Source organism: Neodiprion lecontei, chromosome 6, assembly GCF_021901455.1.
Source record: "Neodiprion lecontei isolate iyNeoLeco1 chromosome 6, iyNeoLeco1.1, whole genome shotgun sequence".
Classification (NCBI taxonomy): domain Eukaryota; kingdom Metazoa; phylum Arthropoda; class Insecta; order Hymenoptera; family Diprionidae; genus Neodiprion; species Neodiprion lecontei.
Genome location: NC_060265.1, coordinates 5117171 through 5136164, shown reverse-complemented (window position 1 = coordinate 5136164; position 18994 = coordinate 5117171). Strand labels below are relative to the sequence as shown.

The following is an 18994-nucleotide window of genomic DNA, read 5'->3' as shown; positions in this document are numbered from 1 at the left end:
TTGGTCAGTCTGTGAAATGTTGAAATCTTGACCAAACATTCTGGGAAACACGGAGGAAAAGTAAAGCAAAAAACAGTTGTACGAGTCAACGCGTCGGCAGCAAAGATATTTTTTCTCTCCTGTTTTGAAAATTGAATTTGGAGGAAAAAAAGCCGCCGCGCCGGGCAAGAGAAACGTGTAACATAAAAGTCGGTGAAAGGTGTGAGTGAAATTCGGATTCACTGTAACCTGATTAGCCCTAATCTCGCCGATTGCTTTGATCAAGTTTTTCGCGGATACTCGATTACCGTTTGCGAGGTTTCGCTCGCCCGGCATGTATACTTTCCCCTTGAGGAGAATATCCAAAGGTCAATGCTAAGCGATGGCTTATACCCCCGGGTATTACCGGGTAGATACCGATCGATCAATTCTTTCGAGAGGGACGTGAATATTGCAGGCAGGGTTCGAGTCGATTAGGGTTACGCGAAAACGTCGCCGCCGAATTTTTCCGAGATAGGGCACGCTTACTATGGCAACTGCGCCTCGCCCTTCTAAATCGCGAAGTTGAAATGCCGTTTTTTCATTCCTCGAGTACGCTCTAAGTGATAACGGAGTCGAAAGAGGCGAGCTTTTTTGCCGCTTTTTGTCAGCCTATATAGGAACCTCTGATACGCGGTACATCAATTATAGACTGATTATTTCGAGAAATTATGCGAGATTCTTTCACGTCTCTCTCTTTCATCCTTGTACGTTCGACGAGCTCAGTTTTCTGTGTCTAAAAAACGGAAGAAAAATAAAAATTCAAGAAGGGCAATGAGCTTGAAAATTAACTGAAGCTATAAATTTTGGTTCGATCGACCCTTTACCAACGACCTTAATTACTGTAGTAAATTTTTAATCATCAGTCTGTTCTTCTCTTCTCAATTTTCTTCTTTTTTTTTTCACTACCCCCTCCCCCTTATTCTGTAACAGTGGTAATTTAACTGAATAGACGATGTAATTCATTTACGTGTGAACCGGAACACAGTAAATTGAACATTAGAGAAGAGAAGGAAAAAAAAGTTTCAGGCCATTAGTGGCGAATTTATTCACGAGCAAGATAGTATTAATAATTCATAGTAATTAATAAGTGGACTATTTTTTGGCGTTATGGTAAAAAAACAATTATGCAAGATGCGAGATTATGGAAGATGCCGTTTCACTTCTTATTTCTAGTCATTTTCGAAATTTCTTCATCCGTTCTGTACACACGCCCGATGCACGAGTTTATTTCGTGGAAGTTTTATTCGAGTCTTAATATCAGAATCCAACTTCCCAATATCAGAGAGTATTTCGAAGGTTGATTGGTGAAGATTTCGCATGCGAAACGCGCCTCCCTCGACACGGTAATAAACCAACGTTATAGGTCTGAGTTGACAATAAATCGAGATGTAGCAGACGACACAATCCATATACATATATTTATTTATGTAAGTATACCAGGCTGACTGTACGCTGTCAAGTATATTAACATAGTGTTTTGCCAAAGTGTAAAAAGACGTGCAGACGGATATAAATCGCTTTCGACCCCTCGGAGCTTCGTTGAAAATCCTCCCGAAGCAGCCCAAGAAACGGTACTTAATATAACTGCACGCACACCTTGCAGATGCCTGTCAATTACCCAGAAACCATTTACTATTCGACTAGCGGTAATTGATCAATTACGTTTCACTCCTCCAAACTATTTCGCAATCCTCGTTCTCGCTACTTCAGCTGATCGTTTCCAGCTGCTCGGGGTTTTTCATTATCGTTTTTGATATTGAATATTTTTGTTCCATTTTATTTTTTACAAAACAATTGCTACTTCTTCGACTCGAGTTTCGGTTTCGTCGCTAATTCGAGTCCGCGGCTACCGATTTTCCTTGATCCCCGCATCAGAAATAATCCCCGGCACGATTGCGGCTTGAACTTGGACGAAAGTCGTATAAGAAATGGGACGAGTATAAGGTATTAGAAGCGTGGATTATATATTTTTAGAAAAACAGTCAAAATCCCGATAAGCTTGGGGGATATTTTTTTTTTGCACCCCGCGCGATATTCAACTTCTACTTATAAGGTCGCGCGCAGGTTTTAGTTCGGAATTAGAGTGTCGTCGGTTGGGCTGCAAGCGCGCGGGTTGCTTTGTAATTCTCTACGGGGCGAAGCTGCGACGACGGTCGGATGGAAGACAGAAATTACGGTGGCGAGTTTCGGACGGGTAGTTGCCGCCGAGATTGTAGGGCCCCAGGACTCGTTACGTACCCTCGGAGATCCAGGTACCGAAACTTTCTCAGTTTATACTTGACCTGACCGCCGTTCCCGTGGCCGTCCTAGATACGCTCTTCAATCTCATACATACTTGAAGTTTTCAGGGTGAGCTTTGCGCCAAGGAATTCGGTAAACGGACTTTCCGTTATTTCCAGAAATCCCGGGGACAGTCGAATTATCGACAAAAACCCCCGCGACCCTTCGGAATCCGTTCGGCGTATCGTGGCGTTGATTTCGACAGCTCGTTACGCGAACCCGAATAAGAAAAACTTGGCAATTACTTATTTCAAACTTTCTCAGAGCTACTTGTAAGTCCGCGTTCATTTTCTTTGACAAAACTCAATCACTTTCAATCCTCTTTTCTCCGGCAGGTTCGCCTAACGGACAATGAAGACGATTCGAGTACGAGACTGATCGTGACGCTGTCTTGTGATATATTACAACATGCGTCTATATCTACGAGCATTTCTCTCGTGAAATAAATTTCGAAGACTGATCGATACCGGGTTAATATCAGGCGATACTGGGATAGATTGTATTATATACATATATATATTGACACGTTAAATATTCGATTTGATGTCGGGAAAGGAGGAGCAAATAAGAAAAAAGAAAAAAAAAAAGAGATAACGGGGTAGGGATAATAGCGAGATATTGAGACCGGAACGACGAAGGTTCGCGTGCGCTGATTCAAATTGGAGTTGGAATCAGGACGGAAAGAATTTATAGTGACGGTGGAAATTATCGTTTATCCATTAAGCGTTTGCCATCCCTCGATGTTCGTCAAGACGGTGGAAGAGAGCAGAAGCGGATTTTCCACACGCTTGTACTTTTTATACGTGCCTATCTGCCGCAGACGCGAGGGAGTCTGGCAAAAAGGTAGAAAAAAAAAGAAAAAAAAAAAAAAACTTGGGAAACAAAACAAAAAAAGGAAACGTGCAATTACCAGTGTTGGCAAGTTCTTAGGTGTGCAGAAAGCGTTAACCGCTCTGCTTCAAGTTCCATACAATATGTATTACATACACACCCAGGCAATTTTATCTGGAAGATTAAATAAAACCGTGGAAAAAAAGGTGAAAAAAAAAAAAGAAAAGTAAAACAAGTAAAGCAACGGCTCAACATGGCACTCCCAGATTTATGAAAACAATTACTCAAAAAGGAAGAGCTGAATACATGAACCAAAGAGGGAAACAGTCAAAAATTAAAAATATACGGTGAATTGAGCCAGCTTATGAATTTTTGCGAAACGATTTGACGTTTCAGGATTTCAGGCTTAATATATATAGGTATATATTGTATATGTATAGATATAGCTCCCTCAATCTCGCGAGTAACCAATCGATACGGATAATAAAAGCGGAAACATTTTCTTCGGGATAAATGTATAAATAAATCCACGGTAAAGGATTTCCAAAGCTATTTTCCACCTTAGCCGGACGTCTCCGAAGATTTATCGTCTTCAATATCATCTCATTATCCGCGACGTGGTAATATTCCGCTCACCTATAATATGTGGGCAATACTTTATCGAATTCATGGGATGTACCTACAAAGCTTGAAGCTGACTTACTTATAAATACACATCGAGAACTTAATCAGGGAAATTTTTCCCAACGGTCAAATCTTCGTTCAATTCAATCGGTTATTTTCATTCATCACTCCGGCAGTTTTCCTACTTGTCGATTCTTTGATTGTAAACTGCTATACACGTAATTCCGAATATTTCAAGCATCCAAATAAATTTTTGTTTCTCTTCTTTTCACAGTAATGAAGAGACAAATTTTACGGAGACGGAGCCACGATCGTAGCCCTGCAATTTGGTGATTTTTCAAACAGCAGAATCTACGGTCTGAATGCAAAGCTGTGACGCGTCGATTTCAACGCAGGGGATTTTCATCATGGCGGAGATCGGTATGATTGATTTTCTGTCTCTTTTTATCGAAATATGATATTTCGCGTGTTTCTTGGTCGTTCGGATCACTGCAGCCTTATAATTGGCACTGAATCAAAACTTTGGCAAATACTGCTTATTGTTAGTCTGTAAGTTTTTTGTCGATTGATTGAAACAATCTGTCACGACATCTCGAACCTTTGGTCTTTGATTTTTTAGCCCGTTTTTAAACGCTATTTTCAGAAGGCCTAAAATTATGCGATTTTCAGGAGTTTTTTTTTCACAAGGAAGGAGTTACTCTACACTTTTGATATTTCCACATGATTATATGTCATCTTTTATTAGCGAAGAGAATTTTTTTTTTCTGTTTATTGTTCTCGTTCACCTCGAAACGTCTTGAAGTACGTTGTCTCACATCGTGCAGTCTAACGTTCGTCCTAATCATCTGAAATAAAAACCATATTTTTATTTCAAAAGTTGATAGAATAACGCTGGAATTGCACCTAACTCGGTTTAAAAATATAAAAAATTGACGGAATGACACGCTTATGAAAATCGTGTGCGAATTGTTTACGAAAAATTTCTATTTGAAATTAAGAAAGCACTTTGTAATTAACATTTTACAGATTATCGAAGGATAATCCCTAGGGAAAAATGTTGAGAAAATGTGTAACAAATTATATTAAGATTTTCTTAAGATATTACACTAACGTTTTATAAGGGAAAGAAATTGATTCTTTGAAGTTTCTACACGTGTAAAAATAACCCAATCCAAAAATAACGCATTAAAAAAAAAAAAAAGAAAAACATTGTCAATAAAGTTGTGAAAAAATCAAATCACATTAACTTAAATTTAATGAAATTAAGTAAAATTAAATTTCATATGTGTTGTTTTTGGATTATTATTATTTCTGGGCGATTTGATCGTAGTAACCTCTATGGCTGATTCGTTATCTGGCCGCCTGCAGTAGCACCTGCAGATAAATACAACTCACAGAAGCGAGGGTAACTCGATTCCGTTACTCAACAATCGGCAAAAATGTTGGTTGATATTTCTGTGGTCGGTGTGGTAGCCGCCTGTCACATCAGCCCGGCGACGTTGTGCAGGGAGGACAAGACCGAGGTTGTAGGAACACTGCCGTGCCCATGACTGATATTTACTTTAAACGTTTCAATAATTTTTCACGCGTATTTTAGACGCAGAGAACCTACGCCACCTTGTCTTCGTAACTTGAACGAGACTTTATTGTTCGCCTACGGTTCAAATTTGAAGTTTTTGATTTCGTTTCCTCTTTCCAATTTTACTCATTTCATTCCAAAAAAATTTGAGGTACGATAACAGTATCTGCTTGGAATGAAATTGTAATTTTTCAGATTCAATCTCGATTCACAGAGATAAATTATATGCAGGTGACATAAAGAGTCAAAAAATAGTTTCTACAATGCCGATCATTGATCGGAACGGCAGCCGATCGAATGGAAAAGAATTGTGATTTGCTCAGTTCAGTGGGATCCTGATAAATTTGTAAATTAAGAATTACATGGGTGAAAATTATCTGGTACTGAAAGCCTCGGAACGAATAACACCGATGACAACGAATCACGATCCGATCGGCCCAATCTGCGGTATTCAGGAATTATGGTAAGTTTACTTCCCTTTGGTGCTGTCGTCGTCGACTGGATGGACGAGGAGAGGATGGGAGAGGAACCGCTCTGCGTCTGGATCAGGATCAGGATCTCGATCTTCCACGAGGAAAAGGGTTCAACAAAGAGGATTCGTTACCGATAGGCTCACGATCGCTGATATCATCGGTACAAAATGCGACTCATGATTTTCGAGGTGATCTTGGGCTCATCCGTTGGTGAAAACTACCCTGCGGTGGCTTCCTGAGACGCGGTGAATTCTATGCCTGGATGACGGAGACGGTGTCTGCGCATCGAGAAGGATCAGAGGACGAAATTGGACTTGTGCAGTCAAGATTCGTGATCACTCGAAAAAGAACTTGAGTCGCTTTTGTAACGCTGATATCAACGCATCGCGATTAGCCATCGGTATCAAGCACTGATGATTTTCACCTGAAATTTTTATTGTACCAATTGACTTATGATCAGTAAATTATTTCTCGTATTATACGACGAATTGATATGAACTCCTGCTGAACTGAGGAAATTACCATTTGGATTTATTCAGTTGCCATTTTAAACAAAACTACAATGTTTTTTTATTACTGATTTGCCGATATCGTTTCGCGATCTTTTTATGCGGGTTGTCTTGATCCAACCAGTTTCAATCGACCAATGAATTCAAGCTGCATAGTTTCTCAGTAGATCTGCAATCTCGTCCTGAAGAGTAGCGCGAATTTAGGCATGATCTTCATCTGAAACCTGCCGTTGTTCAGCATTGGGAATTTTGATTCGGTTGGACTGTACGATAAATCAATTTGTATTATTTCTTATTTTGATTTTTAAATCAAAAATCGTGACTCGAGAGTAAATAAATTCGATCGTGAATTTTTTATATCCAACTTAGAAAACAGTATAGTTCGTTACCCCGAATTTTCATTCATGTTTTAAGTGCACGAACTGCTGATATTCGCAGTTCACCGAAAAAGTCGAAGATAGCATAAAAATGTGTCATGTTAATGAATATTTTGGAAATTGTCATCAGACATTTTTTATCTGCGGTATGCAACACTTGCGCAAGTTGCAAAATAGAATTCACAGTAGTTGGCAGCTATCCTACGACCTTGGAGTTTGGCGAGTCCTTTAGCCACGCAAGGTCCTGTATCCTCTCCCGGAATACGTGTAATATAATACGTTGCCCCGGCTTATGACTGGGTAACTCATTTTAATTGGTATAATAGACGGTTTTGCGCCCTCGTGCCGAAGCAGGCTCGACGTGTAGAACTTTATCGTTGAAAATTTACGGCAACCTTTTGGTACCTGGCTTTTTTTCTATGGCTCCCAACTTGAAACTTTCTATATATGCATAAAAAAAAAACGTGGTGGGGGTTAATTTCTGTAAAAATTTCATTAATCCTCTCGCGGCTGAAATTTCATGGAAGATGTTCATATTTTATATTTTACATCGTAATCCTGGCCTGGAATTAGCGAGATCCTTGGAAAAAATTCATGATTTGGGTCTCCGGTGATAATAACGTGAAGGCATAATGTGGTATTATATTTTTATAATCTCTGATAAAATTTTTTACGCTCTTTAATCTATATTTATAACGAATATCTGAAAGCTTTAGATCACAGGTGGAAGAATTTCGTATCCTTCGGTCGAATCGCACTTTGAACCTGATTGTGGCAGCTGAATTTGCGCATGTCTTTTGAATGCAGAAGCCACGAAGGCTGGTTAAGCTCGTACCTACGGCTGGCTGGTCGTAAAATCGGGGTAAAGTAACATCACGGTTAGAAACGATTATCCCACGGAGAGCTAGAATCGCGAGTCATAACATCGATCGTAAAACTTTAAGCGTGGCTTCGCCCAGAGGTTAATTACGGTATGAAATAAAAAATAAAAAAAAAAAAAAGAAATATGAAACTAAAACGAAAAGGGAAAGGAAGGAGGGAAAGAAAAATTGGCCAATAGTCTGGAGCGCACGTGGATTTGGGAGCGATGATTATACGCTACGAATTGCCGCTTCAACCGGCCAACGCGGGTTTCCTTTCCTCTAATTTAAGATCCCTTTCCCTTCCGATACGAACGGTTGCGAGTGAATCTACACGTAGTCGTATGTTTGTATTACGTAGAAGGAGAAGGCTATTCTAATTCATTTCGAAAATACACCTCTTGGCAATCCACGCTCGCAACAGGTGTAATAAATCTCTAACTCACACGTATCATCGTTCCACTTGCTCTCTAATCGCTAACCCACGTCTTCTCGTTATACTTATAAACACGCGTTTTTCGCTGGGCTACTTACGGTACAAATTCTGCTACACGTGCGATTCGCCTCGAGCAAATTTCGGCTGCTGTGATTTTTGTCTGCTCATCGTAACCATTAGGCAAGTGAAACTTGACGCATCTCCGTCGTTATGTTGTTACAGTGTGTTGGCAGGCGTATTAATTTTAGTTTCCCTTTTGCCCGCGATCGAAATTCATTTGTAGGATTGTATTTACAGCGATCAGTCATCACCTTGACGAGAAATTTTAAAATATCCAACGCAACTTGCACTCCTCTGGCGATCATGTGAAAAGTTTTTCTCTTTCATCGTTTCCGTTATCCGTCCAAGTTTCTCGGGCCAGATTTTCACCGAATACAACGGACGTCGCAAGCTTGTACTCGACTATAACGTGACGTTGAATTATTCGCCTCGAGGTGCCGCGTTTTCCAACTAACTTCGAAATTATCGAAACAAGGCTTGAAATTATTGAGCACGCGATCGGCGTGATTCCTCAACCTATAAATTCACGCCAAAACGGCTCTAGCGCTGTGAAAGCGGGCCAAAAATTAGGGACGAATTTACCTTCTAATGTCAGACCCCGAGTGAGGAGGATTTATATTGAGACGCGTGGCCCACCGTCGTTGTACCGGCGGTCAGTTTACTCCCCCGAAAAGACGGAGGCGGGGGATGGACGAGGGAGTTCGCGGCAGCTCCGATCGCCTCTGGAACCCGCGATAAAATCGGCCGAGAAGCCTTAAGTAGGTACCGGTCCGATTTCTGGGTCGATTTTCGGCGCCGATTACCGGGAGCTATGCGTCTAGATGGTAAAAAGGCGGGGGAGGAATCGACGATGATCGGCCTGACCATCGCCAACCCGACTCGGCGTGTCCTAGCCAGCCTCCAAAGGGGAATACAGGGTGTTATTACGGGTGTTTCTCGGCCGTGGTGAAAAAAAAACCAACCTACGCCGCTCGTTCATGCATTATTTATTAGATTTTGTCAGGATATTTTCGGTGAGGTATTGCCCGATAAAGCTGCTGCCTCGTTATCGTTACGGCTAAATATACACCTAGATCCGTATTCACGTGCGTCGGTACATATCGAGACGATCGTCGGGAGCTGCAGACGCTTTTCGGCCCCCCTAACCTGGCATTAAATCGAGATCGGTCTTTGATCGATACTCAGATCCGCTCGCGCCGCTCTCGCTCTGATCCATCATTCTTCGGGGTGGCGAACACCGCCTACGCAATTCACCCTCTAACCTACCTTTTTCTTTTCCAATACTACCGCTTTCGTGACACCTGCAAGTTGGTAACGTCGGTGTTAAGGGCCCGTAGCAAAAAAAGTTGCAGACTAATCGGGTAATTTTTGGATCAAAGTTAGATACCTTTGTTTAAAATTATTCTTTAGAGAAGATAGAGGGAAAGGGCGCGTTGAGATTTTTTATCTTCTTTAACAAAATTAACACGCGTTTCTTCGCAGATGAAATCTCACGGTCGAACAGAATTACGTCCGCGACACATAAACGCGGAGAATCCGCAGAAGAGCTACGGTAAATCTTTTCGATCTTATTCCTAATGTTTTTTTTTTTTTTTTTTTCCTTCACTTTCCACATATTTAACATTATTTCTGATTACAAAATTACGTTCACTTACCTAACTGAGTTCCTATTCGTAAAAGAATGTTCGTTAGTTTTTTTGGTCCGTTCTCCTTGGAATCGACGCGATAGACTCGGATTCGCGGGACGGATTTCACTTTCCATTCGAGACAAAGAGACCTCGGCGTATGTATAATTATCTACACACGTGTTACGTTAGGATTCGACTCTGTGTAACGGTTATGAATGGCTTGCCCATAATAACCGGCCTTGGCGAGGAGTTACAGATTCTATGGTAGAGAGTACGATGGCTATAATTTACACCTTGATATTATAATTGGTCAAGATTTGGTGAAAAAATTGGTACCAAGTCGAACCTAGACGATATAGATTTCTCGTATACGAAGTGAAAATCATCTGTACATGGAAATGAAAACACGCTTCGTTTAATCTGAAGGTGAAGCATTATATACAGGAAGGTAACGAGATCGATTATACACTCGCATATACATGCACTTATATATCTAATCAACATAAATATCGTATGGTTAGCGACGTATAAGTGAAACTAGTGGGTAAGTTATCCTCGTTATCATAAGTACCAAAGTCGAACGATCCTACATTCGGAGCCAGGCTCAACTTAAAGCCTGCCGATGACCATTGCGTAACGATAAGTGGTTATAACACGCGGGTCTTAAGTGCGTGGGTTCGATATAGACATGATATACGGGTCCACGATGCAAACTGGCCGTTACTCAACCGGATTTAAAACAGCAATAGTGAAACGGTGAAATGAATGGCTTACGATAATTTCGGTAAATTTTTATCGACGACGGAGAAACTTTCGTTTCCGTTTTTCACCTAATGAGAGCGTGAATGAACATAGATGAGAGGTATGATGAGATTATAATTGCGCCGGGAATGGATTTAGATTTTTTCTTTTCTCTCTGTCTTAAAACTGCGTCCGGTCCGTTTGTTATTCGTCTGTAATGAGCTAGCTTCTTGATCAGGTCTCGTTTCGAGATACTCGGCAGACTTTAAAAAACACTCAGCGTCTCCACCATATCTGGTTCCCCGAGAACTTGAGTGACGGATCTTCGCACACCGTTCCCGCGATCGCTTCCTCCACTCCTACCGTAAAGATCCGGAAGTTTACGTCTCGGTAGTTTAGCTTGGAGATAAGGAAGTTCGGCATACGGTCAGAGATGAACCACAAGAGGCCTTCGTGAACCTGCGGAATAGACAAAGTCGAGGTCAAAGTCCGCGCGGATTATCGGGGAAAATGAGGGGCCATCGTTCGCACCTTGACGTCAGCCGGGAAAATTATCGCCTCGTCGTGCTTGGCGACTATCGCCTGATTCGCCGGGGTGTAAGGTAGACGAGAGTTCCAACAACCGACGGCGTTGCGGTCGATCAGGTTGTAGAACTGGAGTCCAGTGTCGTCCATCACCGACGCCGTGCAGTGTCCGAGCGGTCCTCGCTCCGGCAGGACATCGAACTCGTGGTAACTGTCCTCGGCCAGCTTTTCGTCCCTCAGGATCCGCGTCGAGACAGCGAATTCCCGGTTGCTGCTAAGCGGGTGGAAGAACAAGGTGCGATATCCGTCGACTCCCAGGGGTGAGAGACTCATCCCGAATATGCCCTCTTCTCCCCACTGGAAGTTCAGACCTCCGATGTTGAAGTCCCCGGTCAACGGGTCCGGCATGAAGTAGCTGTGGGTCAGTCGCCAGGACTTGTGATCGCTCCATGAGTACACTATCAAACCGTAGCCCAGCTCGTCCGACATGTACGCGTAGGCGTCGTTGCATCCACCCTTTCCAAGGTCCACAGCGATGTTTGCTATGAACGTGTTCTGCGGGGAAAATTTTAAACACCGTCCATTAACGTGAAGGAAAATTCTGCAGGGTTGGTTCCTCGATTTTACATAAAATAAAAAAAAAAAAATCCCTTTGGTTCCGAGAAGCAAGACCAATCGAGAACTAAACTTCGTTTGAATTGGTCTGTCGGTTTTTTAAATTGAAGATGTCGGTAACTCGGGAATGGCTTGTGATTGTCAAAAAATTATGTAGGTACGTAAGCACCACGTTCGTTGAGACCAAGATCATCGAAAACCGTACATTCTTTTAGAAGATCTTTTGAAACGTTGATCGGAAAATGGTTGTACTCTAGACTTGAAAACTAGAGAACACGATAACTGTTTCTATCAAAAGAACCATTGTTAAACAAATGGCGGCTAATCACCTGGTTGGTATCCTCTGGTCGAAGCTTGTACTCTCTAATCAGTTTGTCGGTCGTTAGATCGAAGACGTTCAGAGTGTAGGGACACGCCTGGACCGTCGTGTTTCCGATCCCGATGGTTCCCGTGTCCAGGACCCAAAGTCTGTCGCATTTGTCAGCGTGGATTCTGGAGCATATCGGTAATGCCATGAGCAGGACAAATTCTTAGGTATTAACGAGTCGATGATCGGAGCGTTCCGAATTATTTTTAACCCTTCGATACTTCGTGAAAATGTAATGCTGCATTCGTGTTTACCTGTAAACTGTCGTCAGACCTTGTCCGCAATTGCCGGCTTCATTTTGTGCCCAGTTCGGGTACGGCGTTAATTTTGGAGATCCACCCAAGTTCGCATCGAGAGATACGTAGTTCAGTGTCGCGGGGATTCCTGTAAGCATGGTTTCCGTTTTGAGTTACACGATTTCTAACGCGAGTCTTGCGCGTCGATGCGATTCAGGTATAATTATCATCCGCACAATTAGTAAATAACTAACCCAGGTACTTTCCTGTAATTATGGCTAATCCCAGTACCCGAATAATTATACGACTATGGTAGGTACCAGTTTCGTTCGCGGTTATAATATGTCAAGGTTTCTACGTAAGATTAGGTCATTATGAAACGGCAACCTTTTATGATCTATCATTCAATTTTTCTCACGACTCGATGTAGAAAGACGAAGGTGTAATTGACGTGGAAAAAGGAGTAGCTGAGATTGAGATGGAGAATCGAGAAATTTACAGCTCGCGCTGCACGTTTTCTCCTTTCTTGTCAAGCTTGCAATTATAATTGATCACTAATCCTGAAAGCGAACCGGAAAATTATTACAAGGTTCGTTAATATCCATCGTATTTATAGCAAAGGTGACTGATTATAATGAACCGTATACGCAGCTTCTTTCTTACAACCGACGCCAATATATCGATTTAATTATAAAAATATCGAGCGGCTCGTTAAGACAATCTCGTTAATTATTCTGGGAACCTGTGGGGAATTCATCTATCTCATAACCGGGGCTTGACATTTTGCGATCAGAAAGCGCATAACTTACGACCGACCCGTAGCGAGTAAATCAATCGTTTCGCCGACCTGTACCGTAGAAATTTTTTTTTTTCAGTAAGCCACCCGCCGACTCATTTTGTATCTACGTAACGTAGCGCGTATGCGCTCGTATTAAGAATTCACGGTTACGTATCGGTATGAAAAAATACGCTGAACACAGTCGTGGTAATAAATTGACGAGGACTGATTACCGATCAACCGGTCGAAATGTGGAAGACAAACAATCTCGCTTGCATCGAGTATCTCAACTACTCGCCCGGACAACAAGATCATATAAATTGCATGCTTGTTAAATTTGGGGACCGTAAAACTTACGGCCCATTAGCCGACGACCGTATATAGTTTCCGATCGGCATATTTCCCGTTAAAGAATGAAAGTGACGCAAATTTCTCCATTCGCTGAAATAGGCAACGCTTCGCGTGAATCTGAACTGCATTCTGTTAGAGACCGCGACATGCAATCGCGGACATGGAATGGACGTAATGGACGTGCAAGCAGCTCGGTGTCTCGTTGAACGAAAGCAAGAAAAGCATTACAAACTACGGGTCCGGTAATTACGGCGGGGCGACTTTAAGAACTTTGATTAGTCCCATTCCGTTTTACAAGATATCGCACGGTGCATGTCATTCCGTGTAGTTCGCTGTATATGACAAAGTTGCCGCCGCGGTTATTCCGGCGGGAGTATCGTGTGTATGCAAGGAGAAAACTCGGCTGATCGCATATATACGCGATTCGCGGTGAATTGAAACGCTGAGAATTTATGCCTGACGCTTATAAGGAAATGTAAGAATGAGGCGATTTATTCAGGTTTGAAATCAGCTTGAGAAATCCCGTAAGTTGAACTATAATTCTGACCGTGTATAACGTGCGATGCGGACATATTCACGTACGGCTAGATCTTTCTCTCATCCCTTTTATACACGTCGCGTGTATGATAAACAATCTTCTCTACTTCGCAGATGTTGTCCAAAGTGTTATTAAAAAAGAAAGGTTTGGCCCCCCGATAATCGACACCATCGTAAACTTATCAGAAGTATATATTCATGCACAACACGTGTGAATCGTTCATCGAATTCGAAAACGTCCATAACACGATCAATAAAATACAATATGGTAATTTCTCAGCGGATCAGATAGAACGGTTAGAATTTTACGACTTTCCTTATGGGTGCCACGATTCTTCGATAAAAACTTTGCACCGGTGAAATTTTTTTCTTCTAACGTAGCAACGGGAGAAGAAAATACGATTTCGACATTGAAGTAGCCTGTGGTACGATATGGATATACAGGTATACGTACATACATATGCATAACGCACAACGATCAGGGCTCTCAAAAATAATCGGCACTTGTCTCCTCGCCGGAATTATTTCCCTTTAATTGTATCACGGGTACTAAGGAAACGGAAGATTGAGAAGGCGGAGGCAGAGGGAGAAGAATCGCGGTTCAACGAACGATTTTTCGTTGCTCTGTAGAAACTGTGGGGAGGCTGAGTCTGGTTTAACCTGACGTTAAACGCGGATGAATGACATCCCGGGGTTCGGGGCATTGCATAATAATAATGGTAATAACAAAAAACACAACCTCCTCTTTCCCTTTCTATTTCTCTCTCTCTCTCTCTCTGTCTCTCTCTCAACGTTCCGAACGAGTGAAAAGACAAAAGCCCCCTGAGAAACCGGCCGAAATCTTGTTCTAGATGGTACAAGAAGTACCCCTCGACATATAGGCGTGCCGCCTCGCATTGTCAGCGTACTTTTAAATAATGCGGACTGGCGCGCGCCAAACGATGGCTGAGAAAATAATAAATAAACAAGAAATATAAGAAGAGAAAAGGGGTAGTGAGTAAGAATCGCGAATATGAAAAGAGGAGAGAGAAACAAGACGAAAAAAAAATGCCAAAAAACCATTGCGAATATCGGCGAAGCGGACGAATATTGTTCCTTGGGGCAGGAAATTTTCGGCGCTTTCGGTTCTTCCTGGTATTTTTTATTTTATTTGTTTTTTTTTCCGGTCAGAATTAAAAGAGAAAGAGAGAGAGAGAGAAGGAACCGGAAGCTGCCCAGACGGGAACCAAGATCGGGCTTCCTGTGCCTTTTAAGATGGACAACGAGGGCTTTATATTTGCCTAGACTGGTCCAACGCAGGTGATCGCCCGCTTGGAGAACCTAATTTCAGTTTCCACCGAGATGGAAAGTCTTGTGCAATATCGTACGCGTGAAAGTCCAGAGAGAATTCGAGTCGTCATTCGTCGTGTGATTTTTATCACGTGCTTAGCGGAATCTTGTTATTATAAACGAAGTTTCTTCATTCCTGTCGACGCTTATCTTAACGCCTGGATCTTATATTCGTGTGTCTTTCCGCTTATAGTGAAAAGGTCTGTAGATTGATATTTTAAGTACCGAATCGCAGTCTAATTTATGGAAATATATTCTGCACTCTAATGATCATCACGATTTTTCAACTAAATTTGCGTAAAACCGCGATCTTTCATCTCGTTTAACACTTTGGTTACCTGCCATGCATACCTGTGTAGAAATTACCGGGATGTTTGATTACGATTTCGGAAGTAAAATTTTATGAAGTTTTTCAAGACATACATCGCTCGAATCTAATTTTAGAATTCAAATTTCTACACAATTTGCACTGTTTGCAGATGATTGTAATTCCTTGCGCGATCTCGGAAGCTGCAGGTATTTAGAATTTCAAATGATTTTCTCGATATGTCGATACGATGGTGAATTTTTAATTCTATTCAGACGACGAAGTTACTTCGATAAATTGTTCTTAATTTTTTTTTTTTTTTGCAAAACCAAGCAGCTCCAAATCACTGGTTATATTCACATCCAGCTATCGGTCTTATCTCATTGCTGCAGAAAAATGTTACTACAAAACGAAATTTGCTGGTGGACAGAACTCGAGTCGTCCCGTTCCGTATTTGGCATAGTAAACGTATAAGTAAAACACGCAGCAGCAACTTTGTTATACACGCTCCTACAATACAACTCAATGATAGGAACCTGATTTCTCTTCGCGACTGGCGATGAATGAACTCGCGGAACGTACGCAAGACCAGTTTTTACCATAGATCAATTTTTTTACGATGGAAGAGAAGTCCTTATGCAGGTGAAGCACTCACCGTCTTTCCACCTTGGCACCGTGACAAACAGCTTGTTCTTCCATATCTCGATACCTACGGGAAGGGCGTTTTCGGGAACGTATTCACCCCTCGCTATTGCGAGCTGTCTGCTGAGCTCGTCAGGATATGCAAAGTCCAGGATGTTCCATGAGAATCGTTCGAGGAGGGCAGCGTGGCCGAGGTTCGAACCCCAGCCGTTTGCCACACCGACGAAAATCATCGTCATTCCCAGGACGAGGGAAACTCGCAACGACGAGCTCATCTTCATCTGACAAATCAAATTCCGCAGGAAATTAATGAAATTGAATGAATAGGTATGCATATTTGCTAATGAGATTCTGCGGTCTGCCGTAGTTGTTTGCATAAAAAACGAAAGGTCAAGCTTACGGCATTGAAAGTGAAGACGATCGTTCAAGCAAAACCGAAACCACGGTTTACCGTACGCATCGAGCTACGATTTATTATGCGCCCGTTTTGCATTCCATCTACACGGTGCCTCGTTCGTAATCGTTTAATTTCGAATCGCGTATTTTTTTTTTTTTTTATCATTCTAATTAGAATCAAAGAATCCTGGGTGTGGGAAATTATCTAGAAACTAAGTGGGAAGATATTCAGGATCTTGACAAAAAATGAGTGAAATATGATTTCTTGTTACGGAGCTTGATACTCCGTAAATACTGATTTGTTAAAAAAATTGATGCAGTATTTTTACAGAAAATTGATTGTAATTTTTCTGACAAGTTTTTGTTCACATTTGGGATGGTTTTTCCTGGTGTAAAGTAATCGTATCAATTTTCGTACCCTGGACGGCATCGCAAAATTATGGAAAAAACTAGATAGATTTCTACCAAGGGAAAGCTTCACCATTAATTTTTTTCTTGTTTTTGAGCGTAATCGACTATCTATCACAATTTTTTCCTGTACGTAACGTATTGTGCGCATAAATGGCATAAGAGAATTAAAGTAGAAGAGTAACGAATGCAATTACATAATTATGAAATCATGATTGTGAATTGATAAGAAAATTTTATTGTCGTCTCGAAGGAATCGTTTTCTTTTATCAGATATTTTTTTAACATTAGTGCGTGGACAGATGTCTACGATTTCCGGTTTCGTATGACAAATGAATACCAATTCCTAACACCTGCATTATAATTAAATTTTTCGAGTGAAACGTATTTATAAATCAACATCCTGATTGTTTTGCATATAAGAAAAAAAAAAAAAAAATTAAATAAAATGTTAATTAGGTCGAAGTAATCGAACCGGTGGTGATTTCGATCATAAATTGATATTTATAAAGTTTCAATTATTCCGGTCTGTTGAAATATGCAAATTGACGCAGGTTGCGCGCTTGTGTCGTGCAGATTTGAATGCGTAGAAACTTGACGAGCCAGTTATTTCTGTTATACGATCATGCATGCGGTACGTTAATGTACGTTTGTCTTAATCGGCGCTCATTGGTGATATCTCGATAAAAAACCAATTCTTCCTGACAGGCTATATAAACTCGCAGAGAGAAACTCCGGTGAGTCGTTGCTGCAGTTGATTTCGCAAATACCGGAAATCCTGCGGAATTTTCGCACTGCATCCGAGCTCGTCGCAGCCTTATTCGGGGACTCTACTCTCACTCAATCTTCATATGATTGCAACTGGTAGCGCGATTTCTTCCATATGCAAACTTCGTAGCGTTTCGAGTGCGAGATTACACGGAATAATGTTTTTTTGTTAAGGTTACTAATAATTTATAATAATAAATAAAAAAACAGATGGATATCGATGTACAATAACGGTTTGGATATTGTTGGAATTACAAGAAAATATTGCGCGAGTAAATATTTAGTTTGATCATGGCTGTCAATACCACATATTCTCATTATGCGAACGATAAATCTATTCTTTCGTTCCACTTATATTTTTTTTTAGTCAGATAAGGTTTCAAATAAAATTCATTTTTGCATCAACATTGAATTATCGCAATAGTTACAAGACAATTATACACCGTGAATGACTGTGATCTAAAGGAACAATGACACATGCAACATTGTTTGATCACAGTTATAACACTTCGAAATACTCGAAGATAGAGAAAGGAATAAGAATAAAATTTCGCTTATCGACGACTTACGTTTCAATGGTAAAAGAAAAAAAAAAATGGGAATTCCCTCCGGATATGAAATTCCGATTTACGCTCTCCCAGCAAACGACTAATGCCTAATCGGGTTAATCCAATCTTCCCGTCTCACTAATGCCGCACTAGATGATGGCACCAACTGTCTAGGTGACCAGATATTATTCCCCGTATATATAGCTTCGAGGTATGTCCGACTCGCCCTCCCATTGGATCTTGCGGAAGCCCCTTCTGCAATCCGGGGCCACATATACCATCGAATCGGCGTGAATACGTGCAAGCATGCATGGGAAAACATTTAAGACCTGGACTTCACGCTGGGATTCGATACCGATTCCAAAACACTGCCTTTCACCGCGACTGTCGCCCTCGTCCTGGGATATGGGGGGGTGGGGGGCTAAAACCCTGTCACGTTTTTTTGTTTTATTTATTTTTTTTTGTTGTCGATTTATTTTACCCGCAGTCTTAGGCGGTGGTTTTGATATTCATCTCAACGTTACCTGGCCATTTCGATCAGAGAATCAATCGAGAGTCGGAGCTTTTGTGATTTATTAAAACCATTTCATTATAGCCTGTCCGTAATGCAAATTTTTGATCCTCCTTATTTTCGATCGAGATAATCATCGTTGATCAACATCTGGCTCGTCATTTAAATTCGTCTGAATACCAGTCACGCGATATTTATTTTTCGAAAGTTAAACTCGGACCAGTACGCCTCCTCCGCAGACTGATTTTCAAATCGAT

At 41.3% G+C, this 18994-nt stretch overlaps 2 protein-coding genes across 3 annotated transcripts in view; one reads left to right on the top strand and one right to left on the bottom strand.

The window, feature by feature from the left end:
* The window catches only part of LOC107222420 (achaete-scute complex protein T8-like), a 130414-nt gene that overhangs the window by 4151 nt on the left and 107269 nt on the right, over window positions 1-18994 (top strand). For both annotated transcript variants that reach the window (XM_046744387.1, XM_015661781.2), the window contains one exon: window positions 4031-4176. The gene's annotated coding sequence lies outside the window, so the exon portion shown is untranslated. The remainder of the gene's footprint in view (window positions 1-4030; window positions 4177-18994) is intronic.
* Window positions 10072-18407, bottom strand: LOC107222436 (protein yellow). The gene is made up of 6 exons (XM_015661809.2): window positions 18248-18407; window positions 16120-16387; window positions 12181-12310; window positions 11889-12051; window positions 10951-11499; window positions 10072-10878 (listed from the first exon to the last, which is right to left on the bottom strand). The coding sequence occupies exons 2-6, from the start codon at window positions 16385-16387 to the stop codon at window positions 10696-10698; spliced, it is 1293 nt and encodes a 430-aa protein (XP_015517295.2). The 5' UTR covers window positions 18248-18407; the 3' UTR covers window positions 10072-10695.